Below are 20,738 nucleotides of genomic sequence, written 5' to 3' on the forward strand. Positions count from 1 at the left end.
ACTAGGTTGGTAAGGGGTCAATATCAGGCTGATACATCTAGGGTAGTAGGGGCCAAGATCAGACTGGTACAGCTAGGGCGGTAAGGGGTCAATATCAGGCTGATACAGCTTGGGCAGTGGGGTCAATATCAGGGTAATACAGCTAGGTTGCAAGATCAATGGAAAGATCAAAATATCAAAGAAAATGGAAATTGTCTGCAACAAAAATGACACTGTGGCACAGAATATATTTTGTTGTAAAAAAATTAGGATCCTAGTTCTCATTGATAAATTGTCTTGTCTTGACATGATCTCAGCCTAGTTTAACAGAGATAATCTGTCCAAGTAAACTTGGTCTCAGTGTTATTCGTTACACTCCACCACTGAGTCTAACAAACCCTAGTAGAAGGTCGCGTCAGGTAACCTTTGAGCTACCAATGACCGTCCAATCAATAAACTACCTGTCAGGGTAATGTGTATTTCTAAAGATTTTGCTCAAGTATATAGTTTTGGTGCTTGGTCATAACCAAGTTTGTTGTTTAACACGGTATTATTCCAGCTATACAGTGTAAGTCGGTAAAAAATGGAAACTGGATCAGACAATTCTGGTTTGGTTTATCAAAATCTTTGCTGTTTGGACAGAATCTTTTTTTTCAACATTCACACAAATGAAATTGTTCGAAATTTTTGTTCACATTTCCAACGAGCAGTCTTACAAACACAGCTTTGTATTTGCTTGATTTGGTTTTGATGACAAAGACCATTTGTTACTTGATTTTGAAAATGTATGCGGAATTCAGTGATGTATTTGTTGCACTTCAGTGTTTAGTATATGTAATATAATAGGCATCTCATGACCAGCCTTTGCAACCATGCTTGTTTCATAATTGATAATTAACTGATGGATATAATATGAGAGAAATATGTTTCCCAACAGAATCCAAGGAGCAATATTCTGTGCAAGAACAGAACTGTGATTAAAAGGCCACATTTGATAACATTATAATTTTTAACTTACCTTAGTGTAGGGTTTATGCATATTACCTCAAGCATTGCTAAAAGAGATCAGACAGTCTACTGAATGGCTACCTCACGTATCGACAAGTGTATAGGAACGGAAGTGACGCAATCTCCCTGTCCGCTCATGCGGGAGCAATCCAAAAACTTCACTTTTACTTCAAGGGTCTTACCTGTCAGACGTGATTTTTGTTTGATTACACTGTTTGCTACTTGTTTTGTATCAAATTTGTTGTTTGCACTGGTAGGTATGGTCTTTCTGCCTTTTTCCCTTTTTGGTGGTGAAGTTTACAGTATTTTATCTTCACTCACCTGGCTACCTCATGTTTTTCGACTCGTGGCGTTCTTTCCTAGTTTCCATGTTGTTTGTCCATTTTCCCTTGCACATGTTGGTAAATGTTGGACTCTAGTCCATCTTCTTTACCAGTTTGTGTTGTTGTGCACATAACTCTGCTTAAATATCCATTTTGTCACTAATTTTGTACGCTCTGCGTGATTCAGTGGGGACAGCCATTTTGGTTGGGTTGGGTCTGTTTCGTCGCTAGAGCGTGCTCTTTTTTCTGCAGGGGTGTTACTCCATTTCTGCTGTAGGTTTTTTTTGTTTAAACCAATTCCCTTATGGTGTTTTATCATTTAAGTTATTTGTTTGTTTCTCTGTGTGTTGCAGCTTTGTTATGACTTGGCAGTTATGCACATGCTGTAATGTGCAGAAGTCTGCAAAGGATCCCCATCCCTGGTGTCCGGACTGTGCAGTTGTTAATTGTACTTTTGATGATCGATACCATCATTGCTCGCCTCTCCACATTCAGGAATTCAAGGCCTATCTGTCTGATCCAGCATCATCGCCGATGTTGCTTTCTACTCTGGCATCTGCTCTTCCGACGCCGACGCCGACGCCAACGCCAACACCTGTGGCTGCGCCCTTGGATGCTATGTTGTCTACAGCAGCAATGCCTACGCCTATTCTGATGTCTACGCCTTCGTCACCTCCATCCACTGTTCCATTGTCAGTGCCTACACCTGTGGGGTCTTACAGAATTCCCAAGCGTACGCCTACTGCTACACTCTCCAGTGAAGAGATGTTACATCAACAACTTATAGAAGAGCGTGCTAGGCGTTTAGAAGCGGAACGCTCCCGGCAGTCTCGCTCCACTACTCCCAAGTCCCGTCGACATTCCAGGAGTCATCGTCGCTGTTGTTGTCATCGTTCACGATCCAGATTGTTCTCCCCTCGTCGATCGTCAGATGAGGATAGGCGTTCCAGATTGCCGGCATACTCTAAACGCATACGCTGTTCTCGCTCCCGGACACCACCATCTTGCTGTTTGGTGCAGCGTCTCAGATCGCATTACCCTAACGTTCGGCTTTGTTCTGGTGTGGAGCCTTGGATGTCGACGTCTGCAGCTGGCCATCAACATCAGAATCATTCAGTCTCATGGGACGACATGGAGGAAAGTTTTTTCTTACCTGACTACAATAAGGATGTACCTGACTCGAATGATGGGGGTACCTACCTACCTCCGTCTGAAGTGTATGACTGGATTGCCGACATGCTCCCTGATTTTCCCTCTCCGTCTCCTGGCATGGATGATCAGAAAGCTATTCGCTTTTCACCAGAATTACTGATTCCCCCGCATCTGATGGTGGCGGATGCGATTGCTTCTCTTGATTTTGCCAAGCTTTCCCTCTCTTCTACAATCAAGGCACCGAAATCTGAGAAGGGTGACTACAAGATCCACAGTTTGGATTACGCCGATAACGGGGCAGTTCATGACGAATTGCTTAGACGTTTGGCTAGTCCTCCACAGAATTCATACTGAGTCCAGGACTCCAGGATGTTGGCTATTGATTCAGAGTTAAAGCGTATGCTTAAACCCATTTCAGCTTTAGCTTCAGCTAAATCGGCAGCCGCCTGGGACCTCACTGAAGACGCCTCTAGGGTGGATCATCTCTCGACGTTTCAGTGGCAAGGGAAAGTATTGTACGACTTGTTGGCACATTTGAAAGCGACACTGGCTATGACTACAGCAGTTAAGTATTCCGGTTTCCCTGAATCCTGTTCTTGGCAGGAAAAATCTAAACGCAAGCTATTTAGGGTGCCCTTTTCGTCACGTTATCTCTTCGACGATATGATCCCGGAGGTCTACAAACAGCACACGGAGTTGACTAACACGGAGATGTCGCTTTTAACCTTTAGCTCTAGGATCTGCTTTTTGTGACCGTTCAGCATCCAGAGGAAGAGGGAAGCGCTGTTATATCCCAGACACAACTCGTACCTTTTTTAGTGTTCAACAGAGGACGCGGCCATGGTAGGGCCGACAATGGTGGACTGTGCCGTGCGCCCATGACCGCACCCAGGAGCCTCCTGCCATGCCCAGTAGGGGCAGAGGCAAATGCCCCTACTCTGCTCAGTCCTGTGCAACTGGGACTTCCCGCCCCCAGTCATCCCGATCCAACCCACTCCTGTAGGCGGGAGACTAGGAATCTTCTGGAGGAACTGGACATTTATAGGAGATCCATTTGTCATCAACATACTTCGGACTGGTTACAAGCTCCCCATTACCGTGTCACCGCCTCCGACAATGACGTCCCAGTCACGTGTATTCTCTTCAACCCAAAGTGTGCTCTTAGCCGACAGCATTCAGACCTTATTAGACAAGAATGCTCTAGAGACAGCAGGGACAGCAGTCCCTGGGGCTCTACTCACCCATCTTCCTTGTGCCGAAGAAGGATTCTGGGAAAATGCGAATGATTCACAATAGGGCAACATTCAACAGGCTGTACCTTCAGCACGTGCCGCTTTTCCGCATGGTCTCATTGGGACAACTTCGTGCCAAGCTCAGCCCCAGGTCTTGGCTAGCCAGTTTAGACCTACAGGACGCCTACCTACATGTCCCAATTCACCGGCCACACAGGAAGTTCCTACGCTTTGTATTCAACAACCGTCACTACCAATGGAAGGTACTACTGTTTGGCATTTCTTCGGCCCCGTGGCTATTCACAAAGCCCATCACCTGGTTTCTCCAACTCTGGAATGTGGAAGACTGTCTCCTCAATCATCTCAATCCTCAGTGGCTATGCAAACAGTTGGCATTTGCCACGCGTCTCCTCAAGCAACTGGGGTGGACTGTCAACAGCGAGAAGTCCCATCTGGAACCATTCCAGGAATTGACTTTCACCGGAGGCCTGTTCCTGACACACTCCAACCTTGTCATGAATCCCACCGGCTGGATGGGGAAACATAGTGGCTTTCGCTGAGCGCAGACTTTCTCAGCCAGTGACCCTCAGGGAGTGGCAGTCCCTGCTAGGTCTTCTCACATCTGCTCAGGACCTGACACTAAGAGATCGCCTGAGGCTTTGTCCGTTGCAGCGCTCCCTCACATACAAACCAACAATTTCCGTGTCAGGCTTCCCCTACTGGACCATCTTCACCAGTATCTTCAATGGTGGACTCAAGAGTCGACCGTTTGCGTTGGCATCTACTTGACAGACTTGAAACTCGACCACAAACCTTTTGTCTATGCCTCCCTTCAAGGTTGGGGCGCTCACCTCAATGGTCAGACAGCCTCGGAGCTGTGGTCCAATGCTGAAAGCGGGTGGCACATCAACAGTCTGGAGTTTCAAGCGGTGATTCTCGCTGTTCAGCATTGGATGGCGATTTTGCGAAAATGGTGCCTTCTCATAGTGTCCGACAACTCCACGGTCGTCTGGGTGATTCGGAATCTGGGCACCACAAGATCCCAGTAGCTGTTGGATCAGATGTTTCAGCTGGCCAACATTCTCGACGATGGCAATATTTGAGTTTAGATTCATCGCATCACAGGATGCAGGAACATACCCAGTAGATCATCGCCAACAGAGTGGATGCTGCACTCAGAGGCTTTTCGCCTGCTGTGTCAACAACACGGCCAGCCGCTCATCGACCTGTTCGTGACATGTCTCAACAGTCAGCTTCCCTTGTACGTGTCTCCCGTACCGGATCCACAGGCCTGGGCGATCTATGCCATGTTCATGTCGTGGGAGGGGCTGGACGCTTATGCATTCCCTCCACCAGTTCATCTACCAGTGGTGGTGGCCAAGATCAAGCAGACCCGGCAGATTCATCTGCTTTTGGTCGCGCTGGCTGGCCAGAATGTGGTTCCCCAACTTCCGCCAACTCGCTGACGGGGACCCGCTACCGCTACCTGATTGGACACAGCTACTACGTCATCCGCATCCCGATCCGCCAAGGTTTCTTCTACACGTTTGGACCATCTGCAGAAAGCCTTGAGAGCTAAAGCTTACCCTACTCAGGTTGCAAAGGTTATTGTTCTTGCGCACCAAGCATCAACTAGATCTCTTTATGATAACAAGTGGACATCATTTGAGAAGATTTGTACACTCAGGAAACGGAATCCTTTAACAGTATCTCCTCAGTTTCTTGCAGAATTTTTCCTCTTCTTGAGAAGGTCCAAACATCTTCGAGGCAGTACCATTGCAATGTACTTATCGACTCTTAATTCTGTCTTAGCAGTCAAGTGCGACCGGCAGGTGTCTAAGGTGCCGGACTCCTCGCCATGTTGAAGGCATTCAAGTTGGAGGATCAAAAGGTGAAGTTTCGTCCGACTGTTTGAGATTTGAACGTTGTTTTAGACCATCTCCGTGGGCCTCCTTATGAACCTTTTGAGAAAGCTTCATTTGAGAATCTTTTGAAGAAGACAGTCTTCCTTTTGGCGTTGGCCACTGTGGCAAGGTTCGGTGAGATTCACGCTCAGGATGTAACCCGTGTAAAGTTTGAACAAACTCATCATGGCCAGGTTTATTTAGGTCTACAATGGGATTTTGTCGCCAAGAACCAGCTCTCTGGACAACCGGACAGTTCATTCTCTATTCCTCCATTGTCATCCATTCTAGGCCCTCAGGACACTGACGAGCTGCTTCTTTGTCCAGTGTGGGCATTGAAATTGTACATCTCCAAGTCAGCATCAAGGAGACAATCTCATAAAAGGCTTTTCATCCCGTTTTCTTCATCGGTGAAAGCAGAGGTGTCCAGAAATAATGTGGCATTATGGTTACGGGCGACTATTTTGGCAGCCTACGATGTGAAACACTTACCGCACCCATCAGCCAGCAATCCACATGAGATTAGAGCTTTAGCATCCACCATGGCTCTGCACGGAAACTGCTCTGTACCATTGATTATGGAAGGGTGTTTTTGGCGGTCCTCCACAGCGTTTGCAAGCCACTACCTTCGGGATGTTGCAGTTGTGGAGGGTTTCCAGTCCTTCTGCCTATTGGTGGTGGCCCAGCAACTCACCCAACCTTTCACCCACTAGGTAATTATGGCTTATTACCTGGGGATTTTAAGGAAGCTAATGATTTTGGTGAATTTTGTTTATTTGCTGATTTCTTTCGGAGTTTGCCTTTACTGAGGATTACTAACTGTCTCTTGTTCCAGTTATCAGCTAGTTTCCTTGGTCCTGATTTTACTCAGACACGTTTGATTCCTCTTTGCCTGGTCCTCCAATGCCCGACACCACCATCCTGTCTGTCGAATTCACATGCATAAGCCTTGTGGTAAGGTAAGTTTAAAATTTATTAAATCTAAATATTTTAGATATTTAAATACTAACCTTACCACAGGGAGGTTACGCCCACCCAACGCATGATGTTTTTTCCTCCCCACTCTGGACCTCTTTAGACTTATTTCGTTTCAGTCAAAGTGAAGTTTTTGGATTGTTCTCGCATGCACGGATAGGGAGATCGCGTCAGTTCTGTTCCTATACACTTGTTGATACATGAGGTAGCCATTCAGTAGAATGGTGTATCAGCGACTGTCGGATCTCTTTTAGGAATGCATGAGGTAATATGCATAAGCCTTATGGTAAGGTAAGTATTTAAATATCTAAAATATTTAGATTTTAATAAAATTGTTCCACATTTGTTGCAGCCAGAGTTTGATCAATCTCCTCCTAACGGGCAAAGCAATCTCCAATGTGTGGGACAATGATAAGGATGTGTCCGGTTTGCGTAAGTCATGAGGGCATCATATCTAGCATTGACCTTCAACTGGCTCGTCTGCACTGATGTAAAGTTTTTGATAGCCCTTTTAGAAGTTGAAAGAACACAAGTTCATGACACTTTGATGGCTATACAACTACTTTTAATTCTTTATAACTATACTTCAATTATAATGTTTGCCTGTATCTGGTGTATACTGGTGGCACGTACAGTCTCTGTGTACAGTGAGTGTGTAGTGATAGGAATGAGTGCTATAACAAAGATTTGGCCATTGTAACACTTACAATAAGGCAGTCAAAATTTAGCTTATTGGAAATACTGTTGCTCTGAATTATTTGTAGACATGTTGAGATGGCACTTTTCAGGAGGTATTTCAAGACTATGGATTTTATATCTTATTCTGTTTTGCAAGCCCCATGACTGGATATAGGAATTATTAATATTCCAGGTATTTATGTTAAAATCAGTACCTATAAGAGGCTGAAAATAGATAATGAAGAAATGGAAATGTTGAAAAAAATCCTTTTGGAATAATTTTGCTTGTGAATAGATTAAAACATTCAAAAATATCTCTTTTTGTAGTCTCTAGATACCATCAACTGCCATCTTGGAATTCCTGAAGTTCTCCCTCTTCACAAATTTCACTCAAAGGTTGTGTTGCAGACATTTGATTTTCAATAGTGGTTTGAGTTTATTTATCAGCAACTAGTACATGCAAGTGCATCATTTCTAAAATTATGTTAATGACTGTCAATAAATATTAAAGTAACCAAATTCAAGATTTGAAGAGTTGCTTCCCTTTGACCCTTTCTGACACAAAACAAAGGAAACTGCACTTAAACCCCAAATGACACTTTACTGTAAAGTTTCAATCCCACTGTAAAATAATTGCATTTGCCCATATTGTTTGTAGTGATCTTACTAGATGTGTGTAGTAGCTGTGTTAATGAGTTACATCAGGTTATTCCTCTTGAATGACTGTTAAAGGGTAAATGTGACACACCAGATTTTCACATAAGCAATTTTCTGTATGTTATGGATTTTGCTTCTGAATATGATCAGCTGATTAGAGGCAGTGGTGTAGCCTAGTGGTTAAAGCATTCGCTCATCACACCCAAATGCATGGATGTGATTCCCCACATGGGTACTATGTGCAATATTGCTGGAATATTGCTAAAAGCAGCGTAAAACTCAACTCACCCACTATTGGCTGATTACTGAATGTGATGCAGGTCACCTTGTTGTGTTTCTTTTGATTGTACAGTCTACACAGTTCCATTATGTAGTTCACTTTAGTATATACTAGGTAGTTTTGTCAGACACTTATATTCCTTTCTAAGTTTATGTTGCTTGTTTTGCCATTTCATCCTTGATATATCCTATATCCTGTTGGTATCTTGTACATTGTCGGTGCTTGGTATTTGAATGTAAACCCAGAGCTTGTAACATTGTAACATGTATGTGAATATGCAATCTGTGCCAACCTGGACGTCAGAAGTTTTTTTGGATGTTGACTATTCTGCAAAGGTATGGTAGTTATGCTTGCCTGGGTAGTTAAAAGTGCCTGGCAAGCCAGGATAATGGTCCCAGTTAATTGTGCACACCAGTGACAATGACGCATCTTTGGATCTGTCCCTCATGCTCGCAGATACCAGTCATCCGTGTCTTTCTGACTGCACATGTTGTGTCGGATCCATCCCTCATGCTTGCAGATACCAGTCATCCATGTCCTTCTGCCTGCACATGTTCTGCAGGTCAGTGTGTGTCTACCATTCCTCAGCCCTTGGCTCTCACATGTGCCCCAACCAGATCAGCCCTAACTGGGACACTACTGGTTGAATTGATAACATGCAGGGCTTGATTTAACAGATATTAACCTACTTGCATCAGGTGCAACCTAAGATAAAGACTTAGCTGCACCAGCCAAATTCCAATCTCAGTGTAGTGTATTACATCAGAGGATTTTGTGCACATAAACACATTTCAGATGTAGTACTCATGAAACCATAGCAACACAGAGACACTGCGGATCGTTGTTTACATGAGTGTTATTACCGAGGCGTGTCTTTGAATAGCAATGTTCGGTACCGTAGTTGTTCAAAGTTTAGAAGAAAATGGGCTCACGTGTCTATTCATGCTTATAATGTTAGATTTATTGTTGATATATTTATTGAAAATTGAGTTACACCACGTGCAAGTCAGACTAGGTTGCATTTTGTAATATTGGGTTGCATCAGTGCAAGTAACAAAGCACTAAATCGAGCCCTGACATTTGTTCACTACCCTTTTGATCCTTGTCAGACCTACTTGGTGGGTTAATGGGGACTTTTGGTGTAAGTTCTGGTATGCTCTCCTAACCTTGTTTGTTCTATCCAGAACCCATGATCGTCCATCAGATTTTCGGAAATACAGAAGACAAATGCCACTTATCATGGCCATCTGAACTGATTTATGTCAGGTTATTCCTTTATTGGAGGATTTTTACCCTGCAATTCTGCTGGACAATTGTGTCCAGACCACAAGTTTGGACTGATGCAAACTTTTATTCATTTCAATGCACACAAAACTTCATCTATGTTTGCAAGTGGTATTTGACTGGGAAGAACATTTTCAATCATAAGTGGCATGCTTACAAAGGATTTTGCAGAAGTTTTTACAGCATATGACGGAATGGTTCCATCACTTGGCCAGCTCATTCAGATGGGAACACAAGTGTTCAATGCTCAAGTCCGCATACACTTACAACCAAGTATAGTGATGTTTGTTGTGGTCATTATATAAATAGGACATCAGCAGGAAGTGGGAATCAGTGTTATTGTCTGTTAGGCTTTTCAAGACACAGAACCAAACCCTGTCAACCTTGCTTTGCTTATGGATTTGGGTTCAAGTATTACAGAAGTTTCACTTTCGCATCAAACATTATTTTTGCCTTTTGAGGAGTGGACACTATGGATAGTGGTTCCCCAAAGGAGCATGCCCAGCATTTACATGGCCATCAACTCATACCCGAGACTGAACCCGTTGGTTTTGTCTTCCAGAAATGTGATTGCTGAAGGTGGTGCAGATGATGGAGGAGGTGATGGATCCACCCAGTCGTGCACTCCACTGGTTGATGTTGTCTCTACAGTTTTTGTATGTACTCTGTATTGTTGACAATGTTAGACATCAATGTTCACTAAATGATGATGGATTGTCTTATTCAGTGATGGGCATTTCTCTGGTTTTTCAAGCAGCTATGCATCATCTGCCTCACGTAGGGGAGTAAATATAAAGGGCGTATAACACAGAAAGTATGGGATCTGTCCAAATTTCTTTGGGACATCAGTGTGAAATGTTCGCAGTCTACATAATCTCAACATGTGGAAACATCCTTTTCACCAATCATCAGTTCTAGTAGCCACAGGACATATACCACAGCCATGGGAAAGTATGCAAAAGACTCATGCTTCTGTATTGTCTGCCGTGATATCTTGTTCATACTCATAGAGACCTCCTTCATCTGCCATGTCCAACAGATGGAATAAGTTCCGCCAGTATTCAATCCTGCCCAAACATCACTTTCTGATACGATGACAGCAGAGACGATGCATCATTATGTTCTCAACTGACTCATGAAATCTTTTGTATTAGATGTCTTTAACCTTCATCATACATTCCTTAATGGAAACCTTTCATGTTGACTACTTTTGAAACCTTTCAGTTGTATTTAAATCCTATTAGAATCCCTATGAGCTCTTTCCTTGAAAAGATGAGGATGTTTCTTTCTCTTAGCTTTGGTCACACCCTCATTGGTTGGAGTTAGATCGCTTGTGTCTGTAGTGAAGAACCAGTCTATGACAAGGAAGGTTTTGCTAGTTGAGAGTAGACAATTCTGCTTCAGTCGTTGTGAATCATGGCAGTGGATTTCAAAGTTTTTGTTTACTTCCTCAAGCTCATAGACATGTATTGTACATGTATTGTAATGCATAGTTGTATTGCTACGCCAACTTCTAAATGCCTTTGAAGAATCACTCATAGACATGGCTGCAAGATTTCATCTGCTGTCACATGGAAAAAAATTCAGGATGTGAACTAAATTCACCAAGAAGTTTTCAGCTGACAGTGGTGAAGAGTTTCTTAATTTGGAATATAAGGGTTGCCAGGAAACCTTCATTTGCAGATAATAAACACAGCTGGCTCTGTCTGTTTCCTCCACTCTCCATTGGCTGTGTTTTCTCTCCAATATCCGTCAGCTGTGTCTGTGTTCTCTCCACTCACTGTTGGCTGTGTCTGTTTTGTCTCTACTCTCCGTCGGCTGTGTCTGTTTGTGATCTCTCCACTCTCTGTCAGCTGTATCTGTGTAGTCTCCACTCTCTGTCGTCTATGTCTGTGTGTTCTCTTCTTCGACTGTGTCAGTGTGTGTTCTCTCCACTCTCCATCAGCTGTGCATGCATTTTCACCCCTCTCCATTGGCTGTGTCTGTGTTCTTTCCACACTCCATCGGCTGTGTGTTATCACCCCTCACCATCAACTGTGTCTGTGTTCTCTCCACTCTCCATTGACTGTGTCTGTTATCACGAGTCTATCATTGGCTGTGTCTGTCTGTCTCCTGTCCACTCTCAGTCGGATGTGTCTGTGTTCTCTCAACACTCCATTGACTGTTTTTGGTTTCTCCACGCTCTGTCGGCTATGTCTCTGTTCTCTCCAATCTCCATCGACTGTGTCTGTGTGTGTCCTCTCCACTCTGTCAGCTGTGACTGCCTGTGTTCTCTCCCCTCTTCATTAGCTGTGTCAATCTGTCTCATGTTCACTCTTCTCAGTCACTTGTGTGTTTTCCTTCCTCTCTCACTTGGCTGTGTCTGTCTGTGTTCTTGCCAGTTTCTGTTGGCTGTGTTAGGTCATGTCATCTTTGCAGTTAGGTGCTACTAAATTTTCAAGGGGTTCATTTATACCCTTTGCATTTTGAAGATATCAAGCCTTTTTGATATTTTTTTTCTATACATCGTACACAAAGAAACCATTTCAAGTTTTTCTATAAAACCAAACAATTATCCATGCTGAATTAAATAGTCAACAGTTACTGAATTTGAAGCAGGGATTTGAAGTTTAACTTTTCTTTCACTGTGTGTTACCTGTCCAACTATAAATTTGATGTCTGAAACCACTGATACAATAGTTCTATTGTGGCAGTGGAGGTGGCAATGTTATGGAGGTTTGGTTATTCATGGGTTCATAGTTCAACAATACCACCTCTCTTCCATCATAATGTTGGTCAAGTGGCAGATAGTGGGATTTTCAAACCTTACAAATGTACTGGTGCTTTTACTGGCAGGAAAGTTTTACTGCTAATTATGGCTCAGGGGTTCAAATTTTTTTTTTCTTAAAGTGACTTCAAGAAAGTAAGTTGTCCTGATTAGTTTTCCACTTGCTCTGATTTTATGACACAATGTTTGATGTTAATGGTTACTGGTCTATTTATGCAAGAGTGATAAATTTCAAAGGATGATAGCTGTAAATTATTACTGTTGCAAAATGTAATAGCTACATTGTGAGCAGATATGAAAAGAAATCCAAGTTTATTTGCAGTTTGAAACCATAAGTGGAAATAATCTAGTAGTCCACAGACAAGTAAGATACCATTATTTGATTGCCCAAAATGAAAACTGACTTGTCCCAGGCATTGGGCAATGGGATATTTTAACCCCTGTAGATAGTTGACAGTGAAAGGTACTTCTGTTGCATATCTGAATTTTATATAGTGTTCATTTGCCAAGATGCAGAATATATGGAAAAGATATCATGCGAACAGAATAGTTTGAATAATTTACAAAGATATTTATTATTTGAATTAAGTGTCTGTACATAGATTCTGTAAGGGCAAGTTGACACGAAAACTAGCCTTTTCAGTCCTCCGACCTTTTCATCATAAGAAATGTTTGTGAATAAGTTTTATAACCAAAACAATACAGATATCAGAAGTAAGTCATTTATTTTTTGCATTGTATCAATTCAAAGTTTCTACATTAACCAAGGGTTCTATGTCCACAATGAGCACACCATGGCTGTGTCCCTTGGAAATGATGTCATTGGTGCCCAAAAGATAAGCAAATGTGGTCGTTGGACCTTATTGGACCCGTTTCAGATGGTGCAGGTTGAGGCGTGGTTGTCTCAGTGCACAAGCTACTGTTTTAATCAAGCTGTTGCCTGGCCATCAGGTGGCTATGTTGTCGGGTCCATACTGTTACATTGTACAAAAAGTGTTACCACATAAACAAGTTGTATAACATTCGGTCTCTGTCAGTCGTCTTTCCAACCAACAGTAACTTTCCTTGCCCCCAAACTCAACTCATACACAGAACTCTAGAAAAGCTTTTTCCAATCTGGGTGTTTTGCCCATGGTGTTTGTCATAAATGGGTACTACTGATCTTCAGTGGGCGCTCTATGGGTATTTTCTATGTCCGCAATTTAGAAAATGTTGAAAAAGATAAGCATGGCCCCATTGTTTAGCTTGGCAATCATCCTTCATATTGACATAACATTTTATTATTTATGGTTCAGGTTATGTATTCATTGTGAGAAAACCTAGTGTATATTTTCAAACATTGATATTCACTAATTTCAGAAATCCGTTTTGGTTCACATAAGCAAAAACATGATTTTTTGTGTTCGCTTCTTCCCCTTCCCCTTCTTCCCCTTCCCCTTTAAGAATGAAAAACATGTTACAGCTATTGTGTTCATCAGTGTTAATCCATTGCCAATTACTGTTTTCCTTATTACATGTTTGTTTTGTTCAGGATTGCAGGGCATCAAGAAACAATCCCCTGTGGGCTTCCTTACATTGTTGGAGCACCTGCGCTACTGTGAGGTAAATTACGCGATCACTCACCTCATCTTACTCTGGATTCAATTCCTTTCAGCATTTTTATCTAGCTAATTAAGAGACGAACGTATACCATTAGAAAGTAGATGGTAAACACCTTCAGTTGTGAAGTCCTCTCAGTATGCTTTGTAAACATGTAATTACAACACTTAGTTCTTCAGTCTGCTCCCTTGTGTCCCTGTATGTTTCCCTCCTAATATGTTATAATGGTTTTATTCAGGTAGGCTGGTTCCTGAAGAACCCCAAATACCCAATTTGGATTTTAGGAAGTGAGACACATCTGACAGTCCTATTCACAAAGGTAAGTAAAGACATGGATTTTACACTTTGCAATGCTTACATTCCTCACATATACAGATACACTCTGACTGTGTTATGTGGCTGCATGAGATTATTGTGGGTTATTTTACATGATTGTTAGTGGCAGTGTGAAGAGTCTTTAGAAGGTTGGCTTTACTTGTGAGTAAGTTTAGTTTTACACTGCACACAGCAATATTCCAGCTATATGACAGCCGTCTGTAGATAATCAAGTCTGGACCAGACAATCCAGTGATCAACAGCATGAGCATCAATCTGCACAATTTGGAACCAATGACATGTGTCAACCAAGTCAGTGAACTTGACCACCCGATCCCGTTAGTCGCCTCTTATGACAAGCATAGTCGCCTTTTATGGCAAACATGGGTTGCTGAAAACCTATTCTACCCCAGACTTTCATGGGTTACTTGTATAGGAATGAGACAAGGGCAGTATGAAATGTTCTTCAGCAGTATGGATTGGGTACCTGTCTGTAAGCATATACTATTTTGGCTGCATCCAACACTATTCTCATGATTTACGTACAGGGTGTGGACAGTCAGCTTTGTCAATTTCTGAACATTCATGTGTGCATTTGCTGGGGCACTGTGTTACCTGTTATGATTGTGTTTCAGTAGGATTTGTTAATTTTTTATCAATTTGTTTTGGTTGTTCACTGATTCCCTATTTTGGTTTTGTACACAGTGATTTCTAGGCCAACATTTTAACTTTGGAAGTAACTCAACAAAAAATGGGTGCTGTTCTCCATTATAAATTTGCAGAAAAATGTGAATGCAGTTATCTATGATATATTTTCCAATGTTCATTGTATCCACATAGATCACTTTATTATCCTGAAAGTAGTAACTATAACATGGCGTCAAGGTTGAGACATTGTCTCTAAGCAGCAGTGACAGGCAAATAAGTATTAAAAAGTATCAGAATTATTACCTGTCCCTATGTTTAATAGCTTTGCATTTTCTTTAGAATACTGAGTCCAAGATGTTGCAAAGATGCTTATCTGACTTTTTGAAAGATAAAAGGAGTGGTTATGCTTGATCAAGCTAATGCTTTTATCGTAGTGTTTTGTAGTAACTGTCAGGTTACTTTTACAAACCCAAATATTGCGACAAATGGGTAGAAATGTCCAATCAGCTGGATCTCCAGATTAGTAAAACTGCAATTGTTCCATTTGTTAAGATAGTTGTCTCCCATATTTTTCCCATGCGTTTCCAGGAGCAGAGCCTAGTGACACAGGAGAGTCCTGAGTTAAATGCTAAGCATATATTTTCAAGATACGACCCAGAGGGTAAGAAACACTTTGTCACTGTATTTCAGGGAAGTATGTCAGAAAATGCTGTGCTATTTGAGAAAAGCAATTTTCTTCCACAGCCATCAGCACAAGCATATAATTTGTGATCTTGTTATTTGGCAAGATGCTGGTCTGTTTGTTTCTTACTGGTAAAGCTTCCTTTGTGGTCCAGACTTTGTCAGTTACAGATTATGGACTAAAATAACAGTCCGAACAGTTGATTTGCTATGAGAACAATGCTTTGTAATCTGAACTTAGTTGACTAAAATAACAGTGTGTTGATTAAATATCTCCGTTACTACTATTTGGGTCCCAATGACGGCCAGCTCAGACCACAAGACTACTGATAACTACTGTCTTGGATGTTAAATGGAAGTGTGGTCTAACAAACAGTTAGAACTGGAAAGGTAAATAATCAAGCCTAATGATGTTTAATTGCAATTTTTGCTGTCTTTACTGAGAAAGTTGTCTTCAATGATTTGTTTGTATGAAGTGATACAATGTGCTTTCAACCTCTCCCCCCTCCCAAATTGATGAATTTGTAACCCCATAGATTAGCCGACTGTGTGTTACATTAATGCACAAAAAGGGTCTATTCCGGACTTCTTTACAGTCTGGACAAATGAGTCAGTCCCAGGCAGGGCCATGATAGATTCCACTGTAGATAGGGATTTTCAGTAAGTACAGATCAGTAGTACATTTTAGAGTAATTTTTGTATTGACAGATTTTCCTTGTTATTACTTCAGTATAGAATAATTTGATTCTTAGAAATGAATAAAAACTTGGGATTGCATAAGTTCAAGGGAACATGTAACACATATGATTTAGCACAGAAATGTAATTCACAATACATGTGACTGCAGGTTATTGAAAATGCTGGGGTTTTTCATGATTATATGACAAGGGGTTTGACTGAACATGGTGTGATGACATTTCATCCAAAGGTTTGTCAGTCATCAATGATGTCATGAAAAAGGTTTGACAACAGTGGGAAAACATTCAAATCAGTAACAAATGTGCAGGTAAACATTGGCATTGAAACATCATTGGTGTGAGGCCAAACCTGCATTAACACTCACTGCAGAAACAGCACTAGGCTGGGCTGACAAAATATCAAGTTATCCAGATTGATTTTGGCTAGGGTATTTTGTATGTTACCAAATTAACATGGTGATGTTAATTTAGAGTACACAGTTAGTATAATGATATTTGAGAATTTGCAAGATGCATTGTGTCTTTGGTTTAGTGATGTTTGGTGTTGGAATTCTCATTTTAAAGATGAAACAAGTTTGTTGATTTTGTGTTAAAGGATTTTCAGAGATCTTATTGGTAAATCTGTTTTCTGATTTTGGCTGAGAGACACATCTGTAGTACTTGTGCTGACAAGGATCCCTTTGGCTTAGGTACAGGCGATGACCAGTAGTGCATTTGCAAGGCATATTTCCAAACTATTCATTTAGCAAAATGTTTTCAAAACATGATGGTGTGCACATACTGAATGTGAGCTTCTGACCTATTAGATGTTGCACTTTGTTGTTGCAGGCAATGGCTTTATTTCAACATCTATGCTGGATGAGGTCCTCAGTGCTCTAGATCTTGTGTCTGAGAAGGAATAGTGAGTACTGCAGATCATACTGCTGAATAATATACTTGCTGAGAGACTGCCTCTAATTACAGTGAGACCCCAGATATCCAGAAACTTTGCCTTCAGAACCCCCTTTGGCTGATGTATGAAGTGATGCACAAGAGTACCACATGCATTGACACAAGACAAGGGCTGCTATAATTGATCAGTTGGCAGGGTATATCTATTGATACCCATAAAGAGTAGGTTATCTGTCACATGCAGATCTTTTTAAGATATTTGATGCTACTGTTGGTTATGGTTCAGAAATTTGGGGTGTTACCGATTGCGAGTCAAATCCAGATAAAGTGAGTGAGTGAGTGAGTTTGGTTTTACGCCGCTTTTAGCAATATTCCAGCTATATCACGGCAGGGGACACCAGAAAATGGGTTTCACACATTGTACCCATGTGGGGAATCGAACCCGGGTCTTCGCCGTGACGAGCGAACGCTTTAACCACTAGGCTACTCCACCGCCCCAATCCAGATAAAGACATGTAAATATTTCTTAAAAGTCTGTGAAAATACATGCTACAATATGGATTTTGATGAATGTGGCAGTTTCCCTCTTCACCTTTTTTATATGTCAAGGGCAATTAAATATTAGGGTATTGGGGTAATATTCCAAGTTGTAGATTACCTCATCAGTTTGTTTAATGCTAAAGTCTTTGGATGAATCTGGACGGTCAACATGGGTTTTTCATATCAAGAATATTTTATTTAGATTTAGGTTTGGCTTTGGTTGGATTTCCCAGAATATAGGATATATTGATGGTTTCATTTCTGTCTTCAAGCAAAGATTGTCTGATGATCTTTCACGAAACTGGTGCCCATCCCTACACAGTACAACCAAGCGTTCTAATGATATACTTATCAAGTTTCTCCTGAATGCTGAAATTTATCTCAGTTTAGGTATTGCCCCATATTTGTTTTGTTGCAGTAAGTTTAAACTTAGTTCTGTGACCAGTAGATATGACAGTGTCCCTAATGATTCAAGATTCTGACCTCTTTGCTTCAAAATTAATATTTTTTCAACTGAAGATGAAATACATGTTTTGCTTTATTGTAAAGCCTACCTTGAATAGGTTTCTGGATAAATATTTGAAACATTGGTCGGCTGTATCTGAGCACATGACAAATAACCCAGAGCATGTAATCTTGTGGAACAGTATTAGAGTACTTTCATCTAACAACAACTACTAGCGACGGTAGAAATCACAAAGAACACGAACCAGCCATAAATCATGACCAAGGGTCTATTAATTAACTCATGATGGACGTTTGATACATGTGAAGTCACTTATCTATTCATTCTCAGAAGCAATTAACAATCATTGTGCAGTTAGCAATCACTATGTGTTAACTTTCAGCTGTAGCATAAATTCATCATCATTATGTAAGTAACAGGTCAAGTGTTTTAACTACACTTATGCTATACCCTTACCTATGATCCTCATGTCACATGAATTGTGACGTCAGGGCACAGTTATGACATCAAAGGGTCGACATCATAGCATGAACTGTCAGTTCACCTGGTGAAGGGGTCTCAAATGACCCCAAAACGTTGGGTTTCAAAGAATTAAAAAGCAGATTTATCCATAAAAGATCTTTGTCATACATACAACTTCTAAATGCTGCTAAAAGACAACATCGTTAGGAGCATTTGAAACTGTTTTATGGTGTGTGTGTTTGTAAAGCTGTTTAGCAAGACAAGAAATTTAAAAGAAGACATTTGTGCGTGCGAAAAGTGGTCTCATTAAATTCAGATTTTCGTTCTCACTATATCCAAACAAAAGTTGGAGGACATCACATTACAGGTCACTTTAGAATGACCTTTGACCAAGTCTGACCAGCCAGTGACCTTACAAATGGTACTGGGACCATCCAGAAAACTGATTTCTCAAGCTATGCACCTCTAGTTTTAAAGGGGCACTAATGCAGAGCAATTTCCGTGGACTGGTGTAAACTTTTGTTATTGTTTTTCTCCCGCGAGTACCCGGATGATATCCCAGAATTCGTGACTGGTTCGTGACCTCTGCTGCGCAGTCCGTAGGCGCAACTGATAGTTTAATTATAGACAGATCAACTGAGGTGAAGTCATTTTTTACTTTATTACAAATGTATTATGAAAACAAATGAAACACTTTGAAGGTTAATCATCTGCCAGTGGTAGAAATGGTGAAAAACTATTAGGACGGAAAAATAACGAAGCCAATGTACGTCTCTATATTTTGCCTCATAACCCTAATTAGTTTATTGTCATATTTGTATGATTCTGAAAATTAACAAAAGAACACACGATCTGCTTATACTCATAGTAAATATCTAACATAACAGCAACATTTATACATTGTATAGATTGCCAATGTGGATCCTATTTCACACACATACGCGATCTAGTGTGTGTTTTCTGTCATATAGATTCTGCTGAATGGTACAATAAATAAATTAAAACAAAATGCAAATAATGAATGTAAAACAGACTAATTTTATAGCAACAATGTCAGGCTACTACCTTATTCAGGGGTGTATCCATCAATATCCTCGTAAAAGAAATCGTATTCCATTCATCTGCAGCTGGTAAATCATCCTGCTCTGTGTCGCGTGTCTTACAACTGTCTCATTTGCGAAAAAGTAACACATCGTTTCACGTCTTTCGTTGGTGAAAACCAGATAAACCTCTCATTGGTCTCCCAAGATAGCACACCTGGCAACTAATTGTATGATGTCCACTATTCTAATGGTTAATTCTTTGAAGGGAGGATGTTGTTTTTGCACTCACACTTTACGACAGGGTGTAGTCATCTACACACTCTGCCTTTTGACAAATCCGCTAGAAGATAAAAGTAATTAATCAATCAGTGTGTTATCGGTTAATCCTTTGATCGATGTTTGCTTTTGTAACTCAGCTGATAAAACCTCTTGCATCACTTACATGCCCACATTACATAACATACAATACATTTGCCATAACAGACCTTAATTTATAATGTTGAGTATTTACTCCAGATAAGAGAAATGCCAAATGGGAACCTTTGTTGTGTAACCGAAGTGGTGTTACTACTAATTATACCTGATCAAAAATCATTAATTGACCATCCAGGGAATGATGACAAATAACACGTGTATTTACACCATCAAGCGCGAGTTACAGCAAGGAAGGTGTAATCTCTGTGTCGCATGCAGCCTGAAAACACTTATGGGCCGAAACTGTTTTGAGGATACCAACGGAATTTCGTTACATAAGGAATACACGCTGGCATTTGCTGTGTACTTTGGTAAATAGGTGAAATAAGGGTTTTTTTACGTAAGAAAATTTTCAGATTTCTCTACCAAAGGCAAAGCCATCGTTTTTTGTTTACGAATTCAAATAAATCAACTGTGTGTTTTTATTATCATAAATAAGAAACCATTGTAGCTACCATAGCTACCAAAATTTACGTATGATATTTGCTATCACAGCTCAACCAACACTCAAAACTACCTAAATATAAAGCTTTGCAATCTTCCGTACTGAAACAAATGGCTTGCTACGTGCCCTTAGACATCATATTTTGATGTAACATGATTAAATATCGAGGTTAAAAACGCAGAAATAGGATCAAATTGAATCAGTAACTATACCATCCAAGCATCCTAAAAGTACTAC

General features: G+C 40.9%; 1 protein-coding gene across 1 annotated transcript in view; it reads left to right on the forward strand.

The window, feature by feature from the left end:
- The window catches only part of LOC137256153 (ubiquitin carboxyl-terminal hydrolase MINDY-3-like), a 49,054-nt gene that overhangs the window by 11,970 nt on the left and 16,346 nt on the right, over nt 1–20,738 (forward strand). The window contains exons 6-10 of the mRNA XM_067793858.1: nt 6,926–7,005; nt 13,771–13,841; nt 14,077–14,157; nt 15,390–15,462; nt 17,009–17,081. Of these exons, the coding sequence (XP_067649959.1) occupies nt 6,926–7,005; nt 13,771–13,841; nt 14,077–14,157; nt 15,390–15,462; nt 17,009–17,081 (378 nt within the window). The remainder of the gene's footprint in view (nt 1–6,925; nt 7,006–13,770; nt 13,842–14,076; nt 14,158–15,389; nt 15,463–17,008; nt 17,082–20,738) is intronic.

This window comes from Haliotis asinina, chromosome 11 (assembly GCF_037392515.1).
Source record: "Haliotis asinina isolate JCU_RB_2024 chromosome 11, JCU_Hal_asi_v2, whole genome shotgun sequence".
Classification (NCBI taxonomy): domain Eukaryota; kingdom Metazoa; phylum Mollusca; class Gastropoda; order Lepetellida; family Haliotidae; genus Haliotis; species Haliotis asinina.